Consider the following 18777-nt stretch of genomic DNA (forward strand, 5'->3'; position numbering starts at 1 on the left):
CTAAAGCAAAGTGCTTAAAAGTTTGGGATTACCAGCAACGTCCTCATCATTGTGTCAACTGCTGTGACCTTGGTTCGTGAGACAGTACAAAGGCCTTCGTAACCTGCCAAAATAAGGAAAAGAAAAAAAAGAGAAATCCCACAACATTTTCTCTAGACTCAGTTTCATTTCCTGCTATTTCAGATTGAAGGAAAAGGACTTGGACTGGTCTTTGTGTGAAGAGAAGCCTGCTCTCTGTCCCTGTGTCTAAACTACAACCATCCTCATCTCATCACCCGCTACCAGAAGCAGCTCAGCAACCTTCACTGGCTCTAGATTAGTGGCAACATGAAAGGCCAAGACCACGCTGCGCTTTTCTCATTGCAATTTTCTCTGAGACACGAGTTCAGTCCGTGCTTTAAACTTGTCTGGATGGGAGTCAGCTCAGAGTCGGAGGCTGTGTGATTGGGAACCCATGTCTGGTAGCACTGCAATAATCCACTTGTCAGAGAAAGTGGTTTACAAAATATTCACATTATCTGGAGTCCTTTGAAAACTATAACCTTTTTTTACTATCATCTTACTTCTGGAAGGCGCTTCCAGGGCCTCTCTCTGCTGATGGCCCAAAGCATTCTTTTAAATCCCAGCTTAAGGTCTTCTTGTCTCAACACTGACTTTAATTTCAAATGCTTTTCTTCCTCCTTTGTTTATCCTTCTACTATGCTTAGGGGTGCATCTACTCAACACAGGTTCTTCTGTGCTAATCACACTGGTTTTCTGCTTTTTTAGCTCTCTGTTTACCAAAATGAGTAGCATGTTGTCCCAGAGCAAGGCAAACCCATGTGATGCTGAGGTGAATTGCTCATCTTTTGTTCACTATAGAGGGACGTGAGGGAAACTAACTTGGATATAGATGTTTCACTTTTAGACAGCTAAATTTATGTGACTTGAATTCCATCCTTGGTGTTGTAAGAACATGTGCTGTGGAAAGTCCTAATACTGTCTAAATGTAATGAGTTCATTACCCACAAGATGGGATACAGCTGGGAGAATGTAGGCTGTTCAAGGTGCAATACAAAAGGAGGACAATAGGAAATGTGGGTGGAAAAAAAAAGGAATTATGCAACTTGCTAGTTTTTATGCAGTGACTTAACATTATCTTTCAGTGTAGGAATGAAACTGTTAAAAAAAAAAAGCTTTTTCATTTCCCTGACAGAAGAGACGGGATTGTAGTCCCAGGCCTGGTTTTAGATACATTTCTCTGATAACTGAACAATATGCACTTGAGGAATCACAAAAGTAAGGGAATAATTTTCCTACCCAGCAAGGAATCAGGAAATGTATTATATCTGTTCTTTTTTCATCAAGATAGGCTGAACTTTGGCCCATGGAAGCTCTCTATGTTGTTGTTTAGAAGTGTGGAGTAGGTCAATGGATATTCGTCTGGGACATGGCCATAGATTGCAAAGTCAAAGTCCTCAATGAAGTACAAGCTGTTATACTCAGAATGGTTCTGCCATTTGCATTGTACATGTAAGGCAAAGAAAGATCATTTGGTCATCCTCTCTGAACACCTTGGCAATTTTTCCACACTTCCAAACATCCTTCTGTCAATTCCAAGTTTATACCAAACTGTTTTCTGCACACCAACGTCAAATATTTATTCATCCGGCATCAGGCAATTGCTCATTGTATTTACCACTTTCCAAAGCAACAGGATAGCTCCCTTTTATTGCTTATTTTATTACTTTGGTTCTGCTTTCAGATGATGTTAGGCTTGTTTCCCAGAGACAATATGAGGTTGGTGCATTGCTCCTGGAGCTCAAGAGACTGTGTTTTGCCCATGGGTCCATCATCAGCTGCAGGGCTACAATTTTAGCCTGTACTAAATAATGGAATGCCTTGTTATAGATACCCCTGGTGTTTCCTCACAGCTGAGAGAATGCAGCACCTTGCACAGAGAGTAGCTTGGGTCTGGGAAGCAATGATAGCTTAATAATGACAGCTTTATCTCAAGATAATCAGTTTAGCACATCAACAGAGCTAATTAAAGGTGTTAAGAGTGGCATCAGACTCAAGTAAATATATTATTTCGAGTTAAGCAGTTGGTTTCAAGGTACTGGACAAATACTTGGGATAATCTTCAAATACAGTGGGAATGATGGGCTCTGGTCCAGAGGTTCATTTGCTGCTCTAGCTCTTTCCTCTGGCTGCGATACCATTACTGTTGAGCAGACATCTATCCAGCCAGATGGGTTCAGGGACTGACAGCAATGTTAACAGATAGGTAACAAAGTTCTTACAAGCTCCTACATAATACTGAAAAGCAATATTTACAACTATAGTCAGGGCAGGAAATGGAGACCACCAGTCAAGGAAAGCAAATTAATCAAGTAACTCTTGCAAAACTTTGATATGCCAGATAGAGAACACATTTTACTGGTTGTGGAGTAATGATTTTGAAGGACCTTGCCAAGCAGTACTTAAAGCTCTGCTGGAATGGAGCAACGCATAATTACCTTTATGTTGCCATGTTAGTTGCATATTAGCTATGAAGTGCTACATACATCACAGATGCTTCAAAGTGGTAATTGACCTATCTGTGAAGATGAAAATTTCTCATGTAATTTTTACTTTCCCTACTGATCCTTCTTAAGTGCACAGTAGTTTATGAATATTTCCCTGCAACTGAGCATCCATGGTCTTTAGTTAAAGAAGTCATAGCATTTCAGTCAGTGTCTAGGGAATTCAACAATGGAAGGACATAATAAATCTGAAAGATAATACAGCAGGGAAAATAACGCCAATCAAGGCAAGAATTGCTGGATGAATTTTATGGGTGACGTTATATGGGAAATCTGCCAAGAATAGCAATCTTGTCCACAGGTAGTTATGAACTGTATTGCATAGTCTCTGCTTTCATAATTCTATAGCTATTGCACTTGCAAAGATAAGAGAGAAAATCTTGACCTGTATATGAATGATCCACTTATTTCCATCAGAATTTTCAGAGAGTCTGAAGAAACTGTTCCAACAGACTGACTTTCAAAGTCATTATAATGTCAAAATACTCAGATAACCAGAATATCCTTTAGATATCGATAACCGTCAATGTTTTATCATACTTGTATGGGTGAAGAAGTGTAATACAAAGGAGAGGAACTGTCGTGTCATAAAGATTTTTATTACTTATAAAAATGCGACATTTTAACTGGAGTTTGTTTAAAAAAATAAAGTGTTGGTTAGTTTTATACACTATGTTCCAGAAGCACATACATTTTCAAAACTCAAGAAAGGATGGGTTTATGATCACACATATTAATGGCTGGGATACAGCAGATAAGGATTTTCAATAGGTTTTTGGTGATGTTCTTACTGAAGAAAGATTCTAACTAGAAGGAAAGCAGACATCAGCTGAGATCAGAACTGAGTGGCTTAAACATGACTGATTTACCTCGATTTAACAGGTTTCCACACATACGCTGGCATGTGGTAACTTCTTGCATGTGCTCTTTAACTATGGCAAATACAGCACAATGAAACTTAGTTTACTGACAAAACTAAACCAAAACTAGATTATTCTGCCTTGAATTTCATGCGAGCCAAGAGGGGCATATATACTTACTGTGTATCAACTGAGACATAACAACTTCGGAAGCTTTACAAATTTTAATGTGTCTGAGGCCTAAACAAAGAGAAAACAAAGCTGCAGGAGTGTATGATTCTTTCGGAAAATTGGTAGTAAGTGCCATGCTAGCCCATGTAAGTGAATCTGAATCTGAAAGTGAACAAGATGTTACCAAAATGTGCAGATGATCAAGAAAGGAACCAGATGTTCAGAAAGTATAAATTGGAATATCTTCCTTGAATTGGCTAGCCAACACATTTTCAAATTTTTCTAGAAGATTTTTGAGAGGTATTTTTGGAATGTTAGGAAAATTTTGTAAAGCTAGAGCAATAAGAAATACAAGAGCTGTCGGGTTATACAGAAATGATAAGGAGCGTACTTTGTAAGGACAAATTATAATATTCTTAAATCATCAGGGAATTTCAATTTAATTGAAAGCACTCAAAGGAAAAGAGAAGAACACTTTACCAAAATTGGGGACAGCTGAAGTAAAACATGCGTGGTACTTATTAGGCTGTGTTAATAAAAGGAATATAGTACTGAAAGTAAGAAAAGGCCATGACATAGACAGAAGTCAGTGCGCTGTTTTGCTTACCATTGGCACTTTGGTGTCTTTAACTTTGGAGATGGAATTTTCTTTATTCACCCTCATCAGACTAATTATGCAGAGGGAAAAAGAAAATGGACTTTTTCAAAGCAGTAGCTCTCTTTGTCCAAAATTAGACATCTATCATTAGGGTATAGAAATTGCTCCTGGAGGACACTTTCCTCTTCTTCACTGTCTGTAATGAGAGCCTGGGTAGACTGGGCTGAACTATAAAGGTCTAAAATTTGGATGTGATCAATGTTGTTTAATGTTTTCATTAATGACCAGAATGATGGGGAAGAGTGGACCTCCAGAAAGTTTGGAGATTCTAAACATTGGGAAGGAGTGGTTGAGAGACCAAGTGGTTGGTTGTGCTGGTATTCAGAGGAAACTGGTCAGGCTGGAGAAATGAGCAGAGAGGAACCTCAACTTCAAGAAAGAGAAATGCAAAGTTCTGGACCTGGAGAAGAATAACTGTGCACCAGGGCAGGCTGGGGATCAGCTGTCTGGAAAGGAGTTTTGCAGAGAAGGATCTAACGCTCCTGGTGGAGATGAAGTTGATCCTGAGCCAGCAATGGGCACTTGTGGCAAAGAAGGCCAAAAGCATCATCAGATGTATGAAGAAAAGTGTTGGCAACATGTCAAGAGAAGGTGACAATTGCTCTCTCTCAGCCCCGGTGTGTTGCATCTGGTGTGCTGGGTCCAGTGCTAAGTACAAGACAGACATGAACACACTACAGTGAGTCCTGTGAAAAGCCACAAGGATTAAGGAATTACGAGAAGAAACTGAGAGAGCAGGAGCTATTTAGCCTAGAGAAAATAAGATCCGGGGGATCTTATCAATGTGTAGAAGTATCTGATGGGACAATGTAAAGGAGAGGAAGCCAGGCTCTTATCAGTAGTGACCACCAACAGGACAAGAGACAACAAATACAGATGAAAATATAGGAAATTCAACTTAAAGATAACACTTTCTTATTGTTAGAATAGTGTAGTACTGGAACAGATTGCCCATGGAACTTGTGGAGTCTCAGTGCTTGGAGGTATTAAAAAACTGATTGGAGATGGGTTTTGAAAAACCCAAGTTACCTGCTTTAGCTGACCCTGCCTTGCGCAGGGTATTTGGACTAGACAGTCTCCAGAGGTCCCTGTCCACCCCCAGTTCTGTGGATCACCCTGATCAGTTATTCTTTCTTCTTGCAAAACCACATTGACTTGATTTCTTTCCTATCCAAGTCCTTGTGGAAGGCGATTAAATTGATAATCCTAATTCATGTAGAAACATTTGAACCCCTGGTCTCTTGTTTGCATATGGAAGTCACAGCATCTGCAATTTACTATTCCTTATTTTTGTAATCACACCTTTATGTTCCCTTTTAGAAAGGGAGTTTTAATAAAATTCACAGATATTTTCTGCATGTTATGCAAGGAAAAAAGCAAAAGCAAAATAAAACCAAACCAAACCAACCAACCAACCAACCAAACATGAAAAACCAACCAACCAAAAAAAAATAAAAACAAAACCAAAAAAGATTCCTCCAGATAGAAAAAGGACTATTATTGAGTATTGCTGACAGGCTTCAGGCTTGTTTACTCTTTAACACTGAAATGCTTAAGCCAGTTAGCAAGTTGAATACATTTCTTTCAACTGTTTCCATGCAAAATTACTGCTAGCATTGTATCAGCTCTTTTTAAAAATTTTGTTTCCTGAAGTCAAAAGCAACGATCTTCCTTAACAGTGAAAACATTGGATATTAGAAACGACATCTGTCATTAATGGACATTTTGCAGCACATGAACCTTACATCAGTCCACATGTTAGAAAGATGTCTGGATGACCTGCAGGCTGCATCCTTCCTTGTGGACAACTTTGCGATGAAATCCAGGTTGCTGGTTGCCAGCTCTTTCAGGCAAAGGTGTGGCATTTCTACCTGAGGCCCTCAAGATATTTACGAATAGCTGAAATGGTCTGACTTGTCATTTGTAGCGGTAAATCCTTTTTGAAAATCCACCCCCTAGACATCCTGATGTAATTACCCTTCAAATCCTGTTTTGTCATTGACAACGGGCGTACTGAGTGGGAACAAGGACTCTAGGAACATTTCCAGTTGGGCACACAAGGGGAGAAAAGTGCATAATTGTCTTATTTTTTTTAAAGGAAAGAAAAAGCCAGATTCTCAGCTTCTGTGATCCATGCAGATACTTTACTGTCAATGAATTTAGGAAGATTAATGAAATAAAAGAGAACAACCCAAAATATTTAAACTCCAAGGAATAATAAGTGGTATCCTAAAGATATTAGAAAGGCCATGACGTTGTTCCTTTTGCCTTAGTAGGGTTGTTCTTTAAAGACTACTTGCTGTGGAAGTGTTTAGAGCTCTTGCTGTCTGGTATTCAGTTCTATTTTCTTTTAGTTTTTCTATTACCTTAAATATTTCAGTATCAACTTACTGACACCCTAAACAATCCAATTCCTTCTCAGGCCTTTGTGGTAGGTCAAACTTTACTATTTGGGTTTTCATAGTGTTCATCTACATGCTTCAGAAGAGACTGGGGGTGGGATTATTCTGTCCAAAATTAGGTACTCACAATGTAGATGTCAACAAACTAGCTAGTTGTTAAGAATTCCTTTACACTCATGGGAGAGAAATAGAAGGTTTTAAGTAGACAGTTAAAATAGGTCGCACAAATTGCTTTCTTCATATGTCTGCCTCTCCCCACTGACTGTATAAAAAGAGACTTGAGAATGAGCTCATCTGTGAGTATGTGTCTTCTAGGTGACATGTCCTAGGTCACTGAAGGGTTGTTTCCTCAGTTCTGCTTATTCCTAGCAAGAGAGCCTCAGTTGACATGAGGAAAGTTCACCCTGCCTTTAATATGAATTATGAAGCTGGTGGACTACGCTTGGGAAGTTTTAAGAGAGAAATAAAATTTCATACCTTGTGTTGAGAGCCTAAGTAAGAGAGACTGAGCATCAATTACATAATGACCTGTTCTTACATAACCAAAATATATCCACCTGGCAGATTTGTGCCATAAACAGCTGTGAAATTCCCTTTCCCAAGGAAAACTTGGAAATGCAGAGAGAGTGGTCTGTAAACCAGACTAAGTGGTCAGGGCTGGAGTATTTTCCTCAATGTCTGTCTTTCTTTCTTTTGCACTCCGTCATTCTCCTTCCATGTTTATTACTCATAGGGGAATATCCTTCACATCACTGGGAAGTACTGGGATAACTGTGCATGGAGTGGGTGACTTTGCTGCTATGTATTCAGTCTGCAAAAGTTCAATCGATCCTACTTGTTTTCAGAAGCTTTCAGATTTCTACACTTGTGTGGTATCTCGATCATGGTGCAGGAGAAGGATGTGGTGAGCAGCCCTGACTAGACACTGAATTACGATTAATTAAGTGCTCACGTTTGATCACCAGTGGTCTAAGCCATTTAGGGTCAGCTTTGAAATTTATTGCTTTCCTTTCAAACCACTGGCATGCGTCCCAGAGGACCATAGCAAGGAGCCCAGCAGAGCAGGTTGTTTCTTTCTTTTGGGTGAGATCTCAAGAACAGCTCATGACTGCCTTGTGAAGTCACTAAAAAAATCTCATTTATCTTACATGGGTACACTCTGACGTGCTATATAACAATTCCACCCATTACTTGAGAAGATGAGGTTTGATCTTTTAAGCAGTGATTCTTTTATGCCTCGCTGGGTGTAGGCACGTCCTTCTTGGAAAGGACTCAGTACCTGTTTCTGTTGGTTGCTGACATCGTGTTGTGCACTTGGCACTTAAAATCTTCTTACAGTGCCGTTCTCCTCACCAGGTTTTAGGCCCCCATAACATCATCCACATATGAGCTAAGCTTTTAGATAAGGGAAAGAAATGGGCACTTGTAGCAGAAGACATTTTACTGGAGCTTTTCCAACCTACCCTTGAAGTACTTGTGATTCTCCACTAAGTTACACGAAGTATCTGCTGAAAGTGATCAAATAAATCCACCTTCAGAGATGATGAATTGCTGTCTTAAGTCATTAGCTGACCAAAACAAGGGTTTTTTTGTCATGTGTTGAAGTAGAAGCCCTTCTAGGATCTCTCATTCCATTTTAGTAACAATCAAGTGATTTTCAGATTCTCTGACACTTCTGTTTTACCAAAGATGTTTAAAGATTTTGTTATTCTGGGGAACAGTATTTTTTTCCTTTAAGGGTGTAGCCCCCATACTGTTGGCTATTCTGACTTCATTGATTTTAATTACAGTAGCAAATGCAGATAAAACAACAACATGAAGCACCAGCATCTCTAATTTACTAATGGAATTACAGGATTTGGCTATCAGTGACATCAAAAGACAATATGATAATTCAAGCTTCCTTTCAAATTCTATATTTATTCTTTTTTTCCCCAGTATGAATGGAAATAGAAATGCTTTATAGTCATTGCCCCTATTTTAAAAATGCTCATTTTTATAGTAAAATATAGCTGGTAATACCTGTTTATGAGGTGACTAGACTTTTATTGGTAATAGGTGGACTCTTCACCTATGTATATCATACATGCTAGGAGCTGCTGAACCATATATAGAGATTCTTCTGCAAGTCCGGGGCATAAGTTCACAGAACTGTTAGTTCTTATTACCTAATAAATATTTGGGTCTCTGTGGACAATATGAAAGCCTCAGTCCAGTTTTTGATGCAGGTTTCCATGACGACCTTGAAGGCAAAAATGAAGTAGATTTTTTTACTTCCTCTGCAAAATGTGAAAGAAAGGCAAGGAAATGATTTGCAGATGATCTGGTCACCTCTTTAGAAGTTCCGTTGAAACTTAGATAAAACAGAAAACATCCACTGTCCACTCCTTAAACCTAGTGAATGCCGGATTAAAATAAAACTGAGTCTTCAAATATTGCAAGGAGTGTATTATAAGGGTTACTACTTCACCACAGGGTATCTGTCTACTGACTTACTCAGCCATCTTCCACCCTTCAGTTGTATTTAAATTGTATTTCTGATGCATTACAGTGGCAGAATCCAAGGACAGAATTCAATATGCATAACAGTCTCGGGCCTTTCTGGACAGGCCTACACACAGGAGTGCAAATTATCAAGAAATAATTTAAAATCCAATGTCTGCTAATGCATCTGTCTGGTTTTCCGTTGGTTCTGTTAATGGAGTGACTTTCTTTTTCCAACTCCTCAGTGCTGAATGTCACCATGGATGTTTGCTGTCCTGCTCAGCTGAGATCTTATCAGTCCCTCATTATTTGATAAACCATCAGAAATACAGTTAAGTAATTAAATTCAGTACCAGAGCAGAGCAAGAGTGACTGATCGAATGAGGATGGAAGAAAGCAGATCAGTTTAGAGGGAATTTTATGAATCATTGTTCTCCATTTAGTCAAGATCTGGACAAAGAAGACAAAGATTTAGGAAGAGCTTAATTCTCCTTTTTAGCTTTTTTTAATTGAAAGACTCCTTTCTAGATGTTGATGTCTTTGACAGTATGTTGCAATCAGCATAAGAATTGAGTTTCCCCTGGTTGAAAAAGTCATTTTGCATTTGCCTTTGTCATTCTTTTATTTGCTTTCTGTCTCCAGTCTGTTGTATTTTCAGTCTTTTCTTCTTTGTTACATTTCCTCACATTCTCTCTGATAATTTAAATGATTTTCCAATATACCCGTGCTTTATTCTTTCTCTGATTGTTTGTGTGTCCTGTATCCTTGATTTGTTATTAACTATGATTATTTTCTTTTTCATTTTTTTCTTTCTCTTCTTTCAAACATTTGCTTACCCGTTCTATTATAACACTTCTCTAGTTGTGAAGATGTGTCAGATGTGTTTGTGCCCACGGAGGTGGTAGGTGGTGATGTGTAGGAAACCTAGATCAGACAAGAAGATTTTAAAAGGGGTCTCAGCATGCAAAGACTTAATTTACATTTGGAAATAAAGCAGATGAGAGATGATTCTCTGGCTCTGAGACAAACTGATGTGGCAGAGATCATGCCTATGGGGCTAAACTCTCATGCCATCCTAAGCCGAGAGGTTGCACCTAAACTGCTGTAGTCGTTACCAGCGGACATTTGGCTGAGCTTATCTTTGGAAGAATCAGGTCTGTAGGGTGGAGATAAGATGAAGGGGGTCTGTCTCAAGTGATGGACAACTGGGGAAAGAAAATGAAAGTATATCTCCATGCTAAAAGCCTTCTTGTACCTAGGGCATGAAACAAGACCTCCGTGTCACCAAGGTATCAATCTGAAGCAGGATTGTGTTTTCAAAGGTAATGAGGATTGCATCCAGCCAAAGATTGAGACAGAGAGGTTCTCTTGAGTGAAAAACTGTCTGAGGAATGATCATGGGATGGACTGAATGGGAATTTTTGAACACTTGGTTATGGCAGGAGGTGCTAGGACAGAACTAGTGTCACGTAAAAAATTCTGTTGATGTCCTGACCTCCTGTCTAGCTCCTTGGCAGAGACCAAGCGATGGAAGTCACAGATATGCATGATGCTTTCATCCATATAGCTCAATCCCATCTGATGTCATGGATGAACAGTATAATTCATTGCTTTGTACCCCTATTGCTGAGTTCACAAAAAGCTATCGGTTATTAGCAACTCTGGTCATGGACAGGTGACCTCTGGGAGTAAATCATGATGTCATATAGTCTCCAAAAAAAACCCAGGCAGTTGTGCTTTTGAGAGACTACTGAAAATCACGACTTCAGAAATGCAGCAGACAGGTCCTTTTTCTCATTCAAAATAACCATCCTACCTTTTCCTTTGGGTACAATTTAGGTCTTTGTAGCTATATAAACCATTTCAGTAGTTTCTATGATACATGTCTTTCAGACATGTTCTTTGGCTTTATATTAAGTGTGAAAGACCATCTATAATAGCTGCAATCCAGGCAAATATAGTTGATCTCTAGTATGTGCAACCCACAGTTAAATCTTGGGCTCTCTCTTTTCTGTCCATATATTTTTCATTCTGTTTATGTTTGCAGTATTTAAAATCATTTTCCTTTTTTCACTGCAGAGATCTGAGCCCTGATTTGAAGACCTCAACAAAAAGATCTGCAGACGGTGTGTGCTTCAGCCTTAAAACTAGTGTTAAAAAGCAAAATTTGACTGAAAATCAAAATTAAGAGAGAACATGGACACCATTTGGAAGATCTGCTTCTTCACCTGCGTATTGCTTCCCATGGTAAGGAAAGATATTTTTATTTGCATTGTACCAATTTAAATACATATTCTCAAAGCCAGCACTTGCTAAAAGTGAAGGATCTGTTGTTGACACAGATTCTGACTTTTTCTGTGTGGCCTCATAGGTTTATATTAAGACTTTTACAACCTCCTTCATGGATGCAATAGAACTATGATGACAACTTGTCCTGTAGAAGGGCAAGTCAATTCCTGGGTCGTCTGTTTCAAATCCATTGGCTTAAGATTATTTTTTCCAGGCAGAGGAGATAAAATTGTAGATCCCCATCAGCCCCGTAAAACCTAAGCCTTGAGATATTTCAGCCAGTGCTTTTGAATGCCAACAATTTCAGATGCCGAATTTCAAGACACCATACGAGTGAACCTCTAAAGATACAGGCACTCAAACTCTATCACCACTTCTCTGGAGATCTTGGACTCCTTATGAAGATTACAGGGGTTTATTTTCACCATAAATCTTTATTTACTAAATAACATGCCATCCTATGAATCACTCAGTCTTAACACGTCTGGGGATTGTAACTCTATTCCTACCCATTGTTCCCCTTCCCATTGTGGCTGTATCTAGTTGCACATAAATGCCGTAAGACCACTGAATAAAGCACGTTTTTTTCACTTTGTGGGGAACAATATACAATCCCTATAATAAACTCATCTTGCATTTCAGCTCAGTTTTTTGCTAGACTGTTGATTATAACTTTGCTTTTCATTACTTTTTGAGAAACATTGCACAGAGGGATACTGTGACAAACAGCAACAGTATTTAAATCCTCTATCTTGTTCTTATTAATAGCCTTTTATAACTTCCATGCAAATGCTTTACAATTGCTTAATATATAGCTATTCTCGCATTACTGCACTTTAATAGCCAGATATTTAAAACCATTCTTGACATATATTTTGTTTTTATTTTAAATAAGAACTATTTAATATGATACCGATGTGACCGGAGTACTTTTTAACAGTTTTCACTGAGTTTCTTGCTCATGTATGTTGACTGTGTGACTTTAACAATATATTGCGATCCACATGCAGGGCTTGTATTTATTTTGGCACACAGAAATACACATTCTTTAATCTTTGGTCTTTATTTAGAGACAATTTGAACTGACTGCATATCGGAAATGTAGCATTATTCAACTAAATTCTATAAAATAGGATTGGAACTGGTGATATACTTCTGTTAGTCCAAATAATATAGTCCCTTACCATACAAATAGTTGGTGTTTGAATTTTCTTCTGGTGCATGACTCTTCTGACTGTTGCCTAGGCTTTCTGGTCAGGTAGAAAGTATTAGTTATTAACCAAGTGAGGATGTTTCGTTTATCTCTGAAACAGTTAAGCTAGACTTCCACTAAGCTATTGGGGAGGGAAAAAACCTCCAACATTTAACCTGTTTTAGATGTTTATGTTAGTATGAGATTCCTTGACTATAAAATGAGGTTAACTCAAATTCAGATGCTGTGGTTTTAGACATATATTGGATTACATAAACACACCTTGTTGCGTCTGGTTTGAGACCCAGAAATGACAACTTTCATGTCTCAGTCTCTTAGTAGCTCTCATCTTGCATCTAAGCCTAGGACAGCCTCAGTGTTTCCTCCACTCTAAGTGTTGATGAGATCCATTCTACACCAGGTGAGACTGGAACGCTGATTGGTAGAGCTGCTGAATTCCTGAATATGGGAACATATTTTTCAGACTGGAACAAAATTAATTCAATGGTCATATGAATTGAAAGGCAAAATGCATTTTTTAAAATGACTGATGATCCTCAATGTTTCAAGATTTTTGGTGTTCATCTTGGGACAGTAAAGTGTCTCCTTATTAAGAGGTGAACAATTTCAATTAAGGGAAATAAATGTGACTGAATATATCTCTTGAGCTTTCAGATGAATGACCTTCCTGGCAAATGCAGAAGGACAGCAAATTTCCAATTCCTAGTATTTCAGGACATAAATGTGATTGCTGAGCTGGATAATTAGTGATCAGCTCCAGCTTTTGGAAAGAACAGCTCTCTAATGAAATACAATGAGGCAAACCAGAGCTAATAAGAACAAATATGCTTTGATATATTGTGTTTCTGAAATGTTTATGAGTGCAAGATTTACTGTAGTTTCTTGGAGGAGCTCAGATACTGAAGTTAATGATTTTACACACATTAACTTGTGTCTTTGCACACTCACTTCTTTGGTCAGTGAATCGACTTATGTCTGCAACAGATATTGTATTGTAATTTGTGGATGGTATTAATTCCTTGTTATATCCCATATAACGCAATGTAATTAATACAATATAATATTATTTGTAATATTATTTTCATAGACTGAAGTTCAGGAACGATATAATGTTATTTATGGTTCTTCCTTTGCTGAGACTCCTTTGTAATGCTTGTGCTAGCAAATTTTCTCTCCTTTGGGACACACACATTCTCTTCAAACCACCCCCAATGTACTGTGCTGATGTCCTCAAATCGGTGTTTTTCTGTCATGCAGATTTTAAGATTTTCTACCAAGGGAGTGGATGTGACTTTTAAAATAATTAGAGTAAATCTGAATGTCATCCTAGCATCCTAAAAGTTCCTGGAAAAAATATTTTACATCGCTTTTCTCCAAACACAACTGGTACCGCTCAAGAAATGTCCAATTACTCTCAAGGAGAACTCCTGTTCTCAGCAGCTGGGTTTTATCCCCATTTAGTGCCACACATCTCCATCCCTCACAGTCCATGTGGCTGCATTAGCTCCTGAATCTGTACACCTGCTCGAATGTGGCGTATTGGCTTCACCAATATGCAGACCCGTTGTATCCGCAGAAAACCAAAGCACACAGACTAAAGTCTGCATTTATAAACAGGTTAAGAAAAAGCAAAAAAAAGGACAAAGGGTATTAAGAGAAAATTTGAGGTGACCTTGAATATAGATTCATACCAGACAACAAGAAAATAATATGCTAATAAATAATTAGAAATGGGAATGTTAAGCCAATTCTAATTGTCAGAGACCAGCGTGGTTAGAATTTTCATGTGTGTAACAGGCTATTCTGCATCTGCCTATCACAAAGACATTTCACCTTCTTATTAATCACTTGGAATTGAAGGCAGGATCTAGAATCATGATACCTGCTGGGCCTTGTAGAGTAATCCTTGAGCTTTATTATTTCCCCATTTTAAGTGCTTTCCTAGCTTTAAATGTCTGTGTTGTTATTTTAGCTGGTTTTAATCTGCTTTTTATTAGCTAGCCGCTTCTTTTCAGCCACTCTCATACTTTTATTTGTTTTCTCTGAACATCTTTTATTTGTACATCAGTTTTCTTCATCTTACCTATTTTTTTTGTTTTGAATCCATTTTCACTGCCATTTTGATTGATTTCTCGTTTTGTTCATCTGTGATAGCAGTGGGCTTGATTTTTATAGGAAATATTAACACAAGTCATCATAAAATTATTGAGGAGATAGGATCCTAAACCATTCTTCCTTTGTCTGGTTCCAAATGTACTTGAGAAACAATGAAATTCATGACTCAATGTTGGCTTAGTATATGAACTGAATTTTAAATGTAACTGCAATGCAGGTGTTCTAACTGTCTGTAATAATTCAATCAGATGTATTTCTTTGGTTAATATTCGGAATTTCTTGTGGATGCATTTTTAATGTTGCTAAACTTCAATGTTTCAAACTATAAGATATTATTTGTAGTGCTTTATTAGCTGGCAAACATTCACTGACTTCCTTTAAAAAGAAGAAAAGATGGAAAACAAAGGTGTAAGTGATGCCTTTTTTATACCAACATTGAAGTGTATGAGAGTCATGTGGGCAAATACAGATTTGGATGCGTAGACAACATCTCACAGATCAGAGAATGAAAACCTTGATCTGATTATGTTTTAGCAATTCATTAAGAGGCGAAGACAGAAACTAGACCTGTTTGCTCAGACCCTGCTTATTGAAGGGGATAATATTTCTCAATCTTTTAAGGATGTGTGCAGTCTCCGGAGCAGAGAGCTGTCTGTATCCTCCATTATTCATCTCTAGCTGTCACTTCCAGTGCCAGGCTCTGTTCAAATAGGATCATCTACATTTCCGTCTCCGTCATTTTTTAAAGATGAGAGACAGTGTATTCAGACACACTGTTCAACTAGTTTCTCTCCAACCCTGCTATGTTTGTTATAGCATTCATTTTCTGCCGCAGCCCAAATATGAGGTTCCTCAGGCACAAATATAGATGGTTGTGTTGGTCCCTGCTCCTTAAGCAACCCATTTTTTCCATACAGGGCTTAATGAGACAGTTTTTAATGATTTTATTTGCCTTATGATTTGTAATGTCTCATAACCCTGTTAGAGAAGTCAAGTTCTCTGTAGGATTGCAACCGTCTTTAAAATAATGCGCAATTATATGGGACTTCCCTGTTACTTATGTAATCCAAATAGAAACTTATAGAAATATAGATAGGGAACTGCTGTGAATGTTTTCCAGAGGAGAAAAAACTCAGCTAGCCAAGACGTTACTGCTGCTATAGCTTTTCTTTTTTGATATAATGAGATGGTGCTGGGGGAAATCAGAATATAACAACCTCTTAAAAGCCTATGCTTGTTTTTAAAAAAGTAATTAAAAAAAAAAGTCTCAGGATCTATAATACTGGGTAAGGTAGTTTCAAAGGGAAGGTTCAGAAATTCTGGTAAGGTGTATCACAAAAAGCACCTGAGAAAATCAATGTTGTAGAACAGTAACAGTCTCCTTGATACCAACAAAATTCAGGCACCTTTCAGAGGCACAAAAATTAAGGTCCTGGGTTCCAGGTGGTCCTTGGGCTGTCAGCTGGGTGGAATAGGTACTTACAGAGAGTGATAGAGGAATAGATATCTCAGGGTGATATCTCCTAAATCATAGAACATCCTGAGTTGGAAGGGACCCACAAGGATCATGGAGTCCAACTGCTGTCCCTGCACAGGACAACCCCACAGTTCACACCATGTGTCTGAGGACGTTGTCCAGTCTCTTCTTGAACACTGTCAGGCTTGGGGCTGTGACACCTCCCTGGGGAGCCTGTTCCAGTGTCCAGCACCCTCTGGGTGAAGAACCTTTCCTCATGTCCAACCTAAACCTCCCCTGGCACATCTTCCTAACATTGCCTGGAGTTCTGTTGTTGGCCACTAAAGAGAAGAGCTCAGCCCTGCTCCTCCTGCTCCCCTTGTGAGGAGCTGTAACCACCATGAGCTCTCCCCTCAGTCTCCTCTTCTCCAACCTGAACAAACCAAGTGACTTCAGCCGCTCCTCATACGGCTTCCCCTCCAAACCCTTCACCAACTTCATAGCTCTCTTGAGATACTGATAAGTCCCTGGGTTTTTCTGAGAAAGCCCCAACATGCTGACACTCCTAAGATGCTTGAAGCTGGTGGGAGACCTCAATGTTGTGTTGGTGCTCTCTCTATTAGACTGGCACTTGTAATCCCACACTGGGCATATCAGGTGCCAGTTATGGTTATTGCAGAAGTTAAAGAAAGACACACTTGATTGAAATGCTTTTGAGCTAATTAAGCCTATTTGCACAAAACATTAATGAAAACCAAAAAAAAAAGAAAGTCTAGAAATAAACATATTCTACCACCCTGTGGTTCACAGCGCTATGCAAAAAACACATATACGTACATGCAACTTTGCTTATTTAAGAAGGCAAGATTTCTAGGTCTTAGAAACACATGACAACAGGTTACAAAGCAGAATATAGTTGCCCTACATTAATGTGTTCACTTTTTTGCCCTCTGCTAGTAGTAAGAATTTGTGTGACAGGTAAATAATATGATGACAACACTGATTTAAGGGGCATTAACATGATTCTTTTCCCTGCTGGTTTTGTATTCATGAGCTTGGAGAAGCATTGGATGAGCAGTCAAATAATAAATTGGGAAATTAATATATATATATATATATTTTAGAAAAGGAACCCATTAAAAAAAAAATCAGAATCAGTGATTTTTCATGTTGCTTAGATATTAATATCCAGCACCTGGAGGGATATTATTCAAGCTTCTAGCAAGTGTGCTGCTAGCTTGCTTCTCCTTGGGTTTGCTGCGTCAGCAGCCTAAGAAGGTTAACTGTGGAGTCAGCTTGAAGAGATAGCTGTGATGCAGAACCAAAGCATATTAAATGTAAGGGAGAAACTGAAGAAAAAGAGCAGGAAGAGAGGAAAAGAATACGCAAAAAAACACATTTACGTCATGGCATTGTTAGGGATTTGGTCTTCTTTATGCTTTCCCACCCCTCTCACCGTGGCTTGTGCTGTGAGGGCACCCTAAAATGACTCCTAGCAAATAATGAGCTTAAATTAATTTGCAACTGAAACCAAAACCAAACAACAGACCTAAACCAAATGATGGAAGCAGCCAAGAGGTAATCCAAAATCAGTCAGCACTCTGAAAACATTTAATAAACTGCAGGTTCGCTATTCCAGTTGGGGATATTGTTACCTTACAAACACACAAGAATGATGATCTACAGTCTGCACGCACTCACTCCAAAGAGAAGCCTCTCTCACTCAAAGGCACCCCGAAGAAATAATTGCCTGCCCAGTATGTGGCAAGGGTTCGCTCAAGGATATATCCAGCAAAAATAATCACTCACCGAGGAAAAGGCGAGGGCTCTCAATCCCAGGAAGTCTCCTTAAACAGGAGGGCTCCAACCATGGTCCCACTGCTCCAAGAAGCCCACTCAAAAATTGGTCTTTGGTACGGTCTTCATTTGATAACCTGATCAGATCTGAGCTGTGGTGATTACAAGCATGGTCCAGAAGCTTCTGGGCCTGGAGCACCTCACTGGATGGGGACCCTGTTTATTGACCATGGGTCTTATCCCTCCTAGCCTCCCAGCCAGGGGAAAGTTTATGTGACCAGAGTCACCATACCCTTGGAGGGACAGGACATGGTTGTCATCATCAGTCAGGGTGAGAACAACCATGATGGGGCACAAAAGGTGCTAAAGAGCCATCAACCATCTTATTTAAAGCCATGGACCTTATCAGGCTGTGTGCAACTGCCACAGCTCATAATAAATAATTTCTTCTGTGAAATAAATTCTCCTGCTTTGTGGAGTGAATGTGTGTCCTATGGCAAGAGCTGGGGTCTTCCTGAGGATCAAGTAGCTCTGCTGTAAGCCTGCCTGGGGGAGCACACAGGATCAGTGCTTGCTCCTGGGTTGCACACCACAAAGCTCTCCAGATGAACCATCCAGAGGTTGCCTATGCAATAACCATAGGGTTAGGAAGTAGACACAAAGCAGAGCACACAGTGCTTCAGGCTGCTTCCAGGGCTGCTTTTTCAAAGCAATAGAGACATGGCTATTTAATCAAAATCTATGAGGCCCATTAAAAAACACTGCCAA

The 18777-nt window shown here is 39.0% G+C and overlaps 1 protein-coding gene across 12 annotated transcripts in view; it reads left to right on the top strand.

Moving 5' to 3' along the window:
• The window catches only part of ADCYAP1R1 (ADCYAP receptor type I), a 155490-nt gene that overhangs the window by 21717 nt on the left and 114996 nt on the right, over nucleotides 1-18777 (top strand). For 11 of the 12 annotated variants that reach the window (XM_065830008.2, XM_071805382.1, XM_071805375.1 and 8 more), the window contains one exon: nucleotides 11219-11386. In XM_065830008.2, the coding sequence (XP_065686080.1) occupies nucleotides 11336-11386 (51 nt within the window). In that variant the 5' untranslated portion in view covers nucleotides 11219-11335. Of the gene's footprint in view, nucleotides 1-10441; nucleotides 10462-11218; nucleotides 11387-18777 lie in introns of those variants that run through there. The other variant, XM_071805378.1, reaches the window with a different exon arrangement.

The sequence above is a fragment of the Patagioenas fasciata genome, chromosome 2 (assembly GCF_037038585.1).
Source record: "Patagioenas fasciata isolate bPatFas1 chromosome 2, bPatFas1.hap1, whole genome shotgun sequence".
Classification (NCBI taxonomy): Eukaryota; Metazoa; Chordata; class Aves; order Columbiformes; family Columbidae; genus Patagioenas; species Patagioenas fasciata.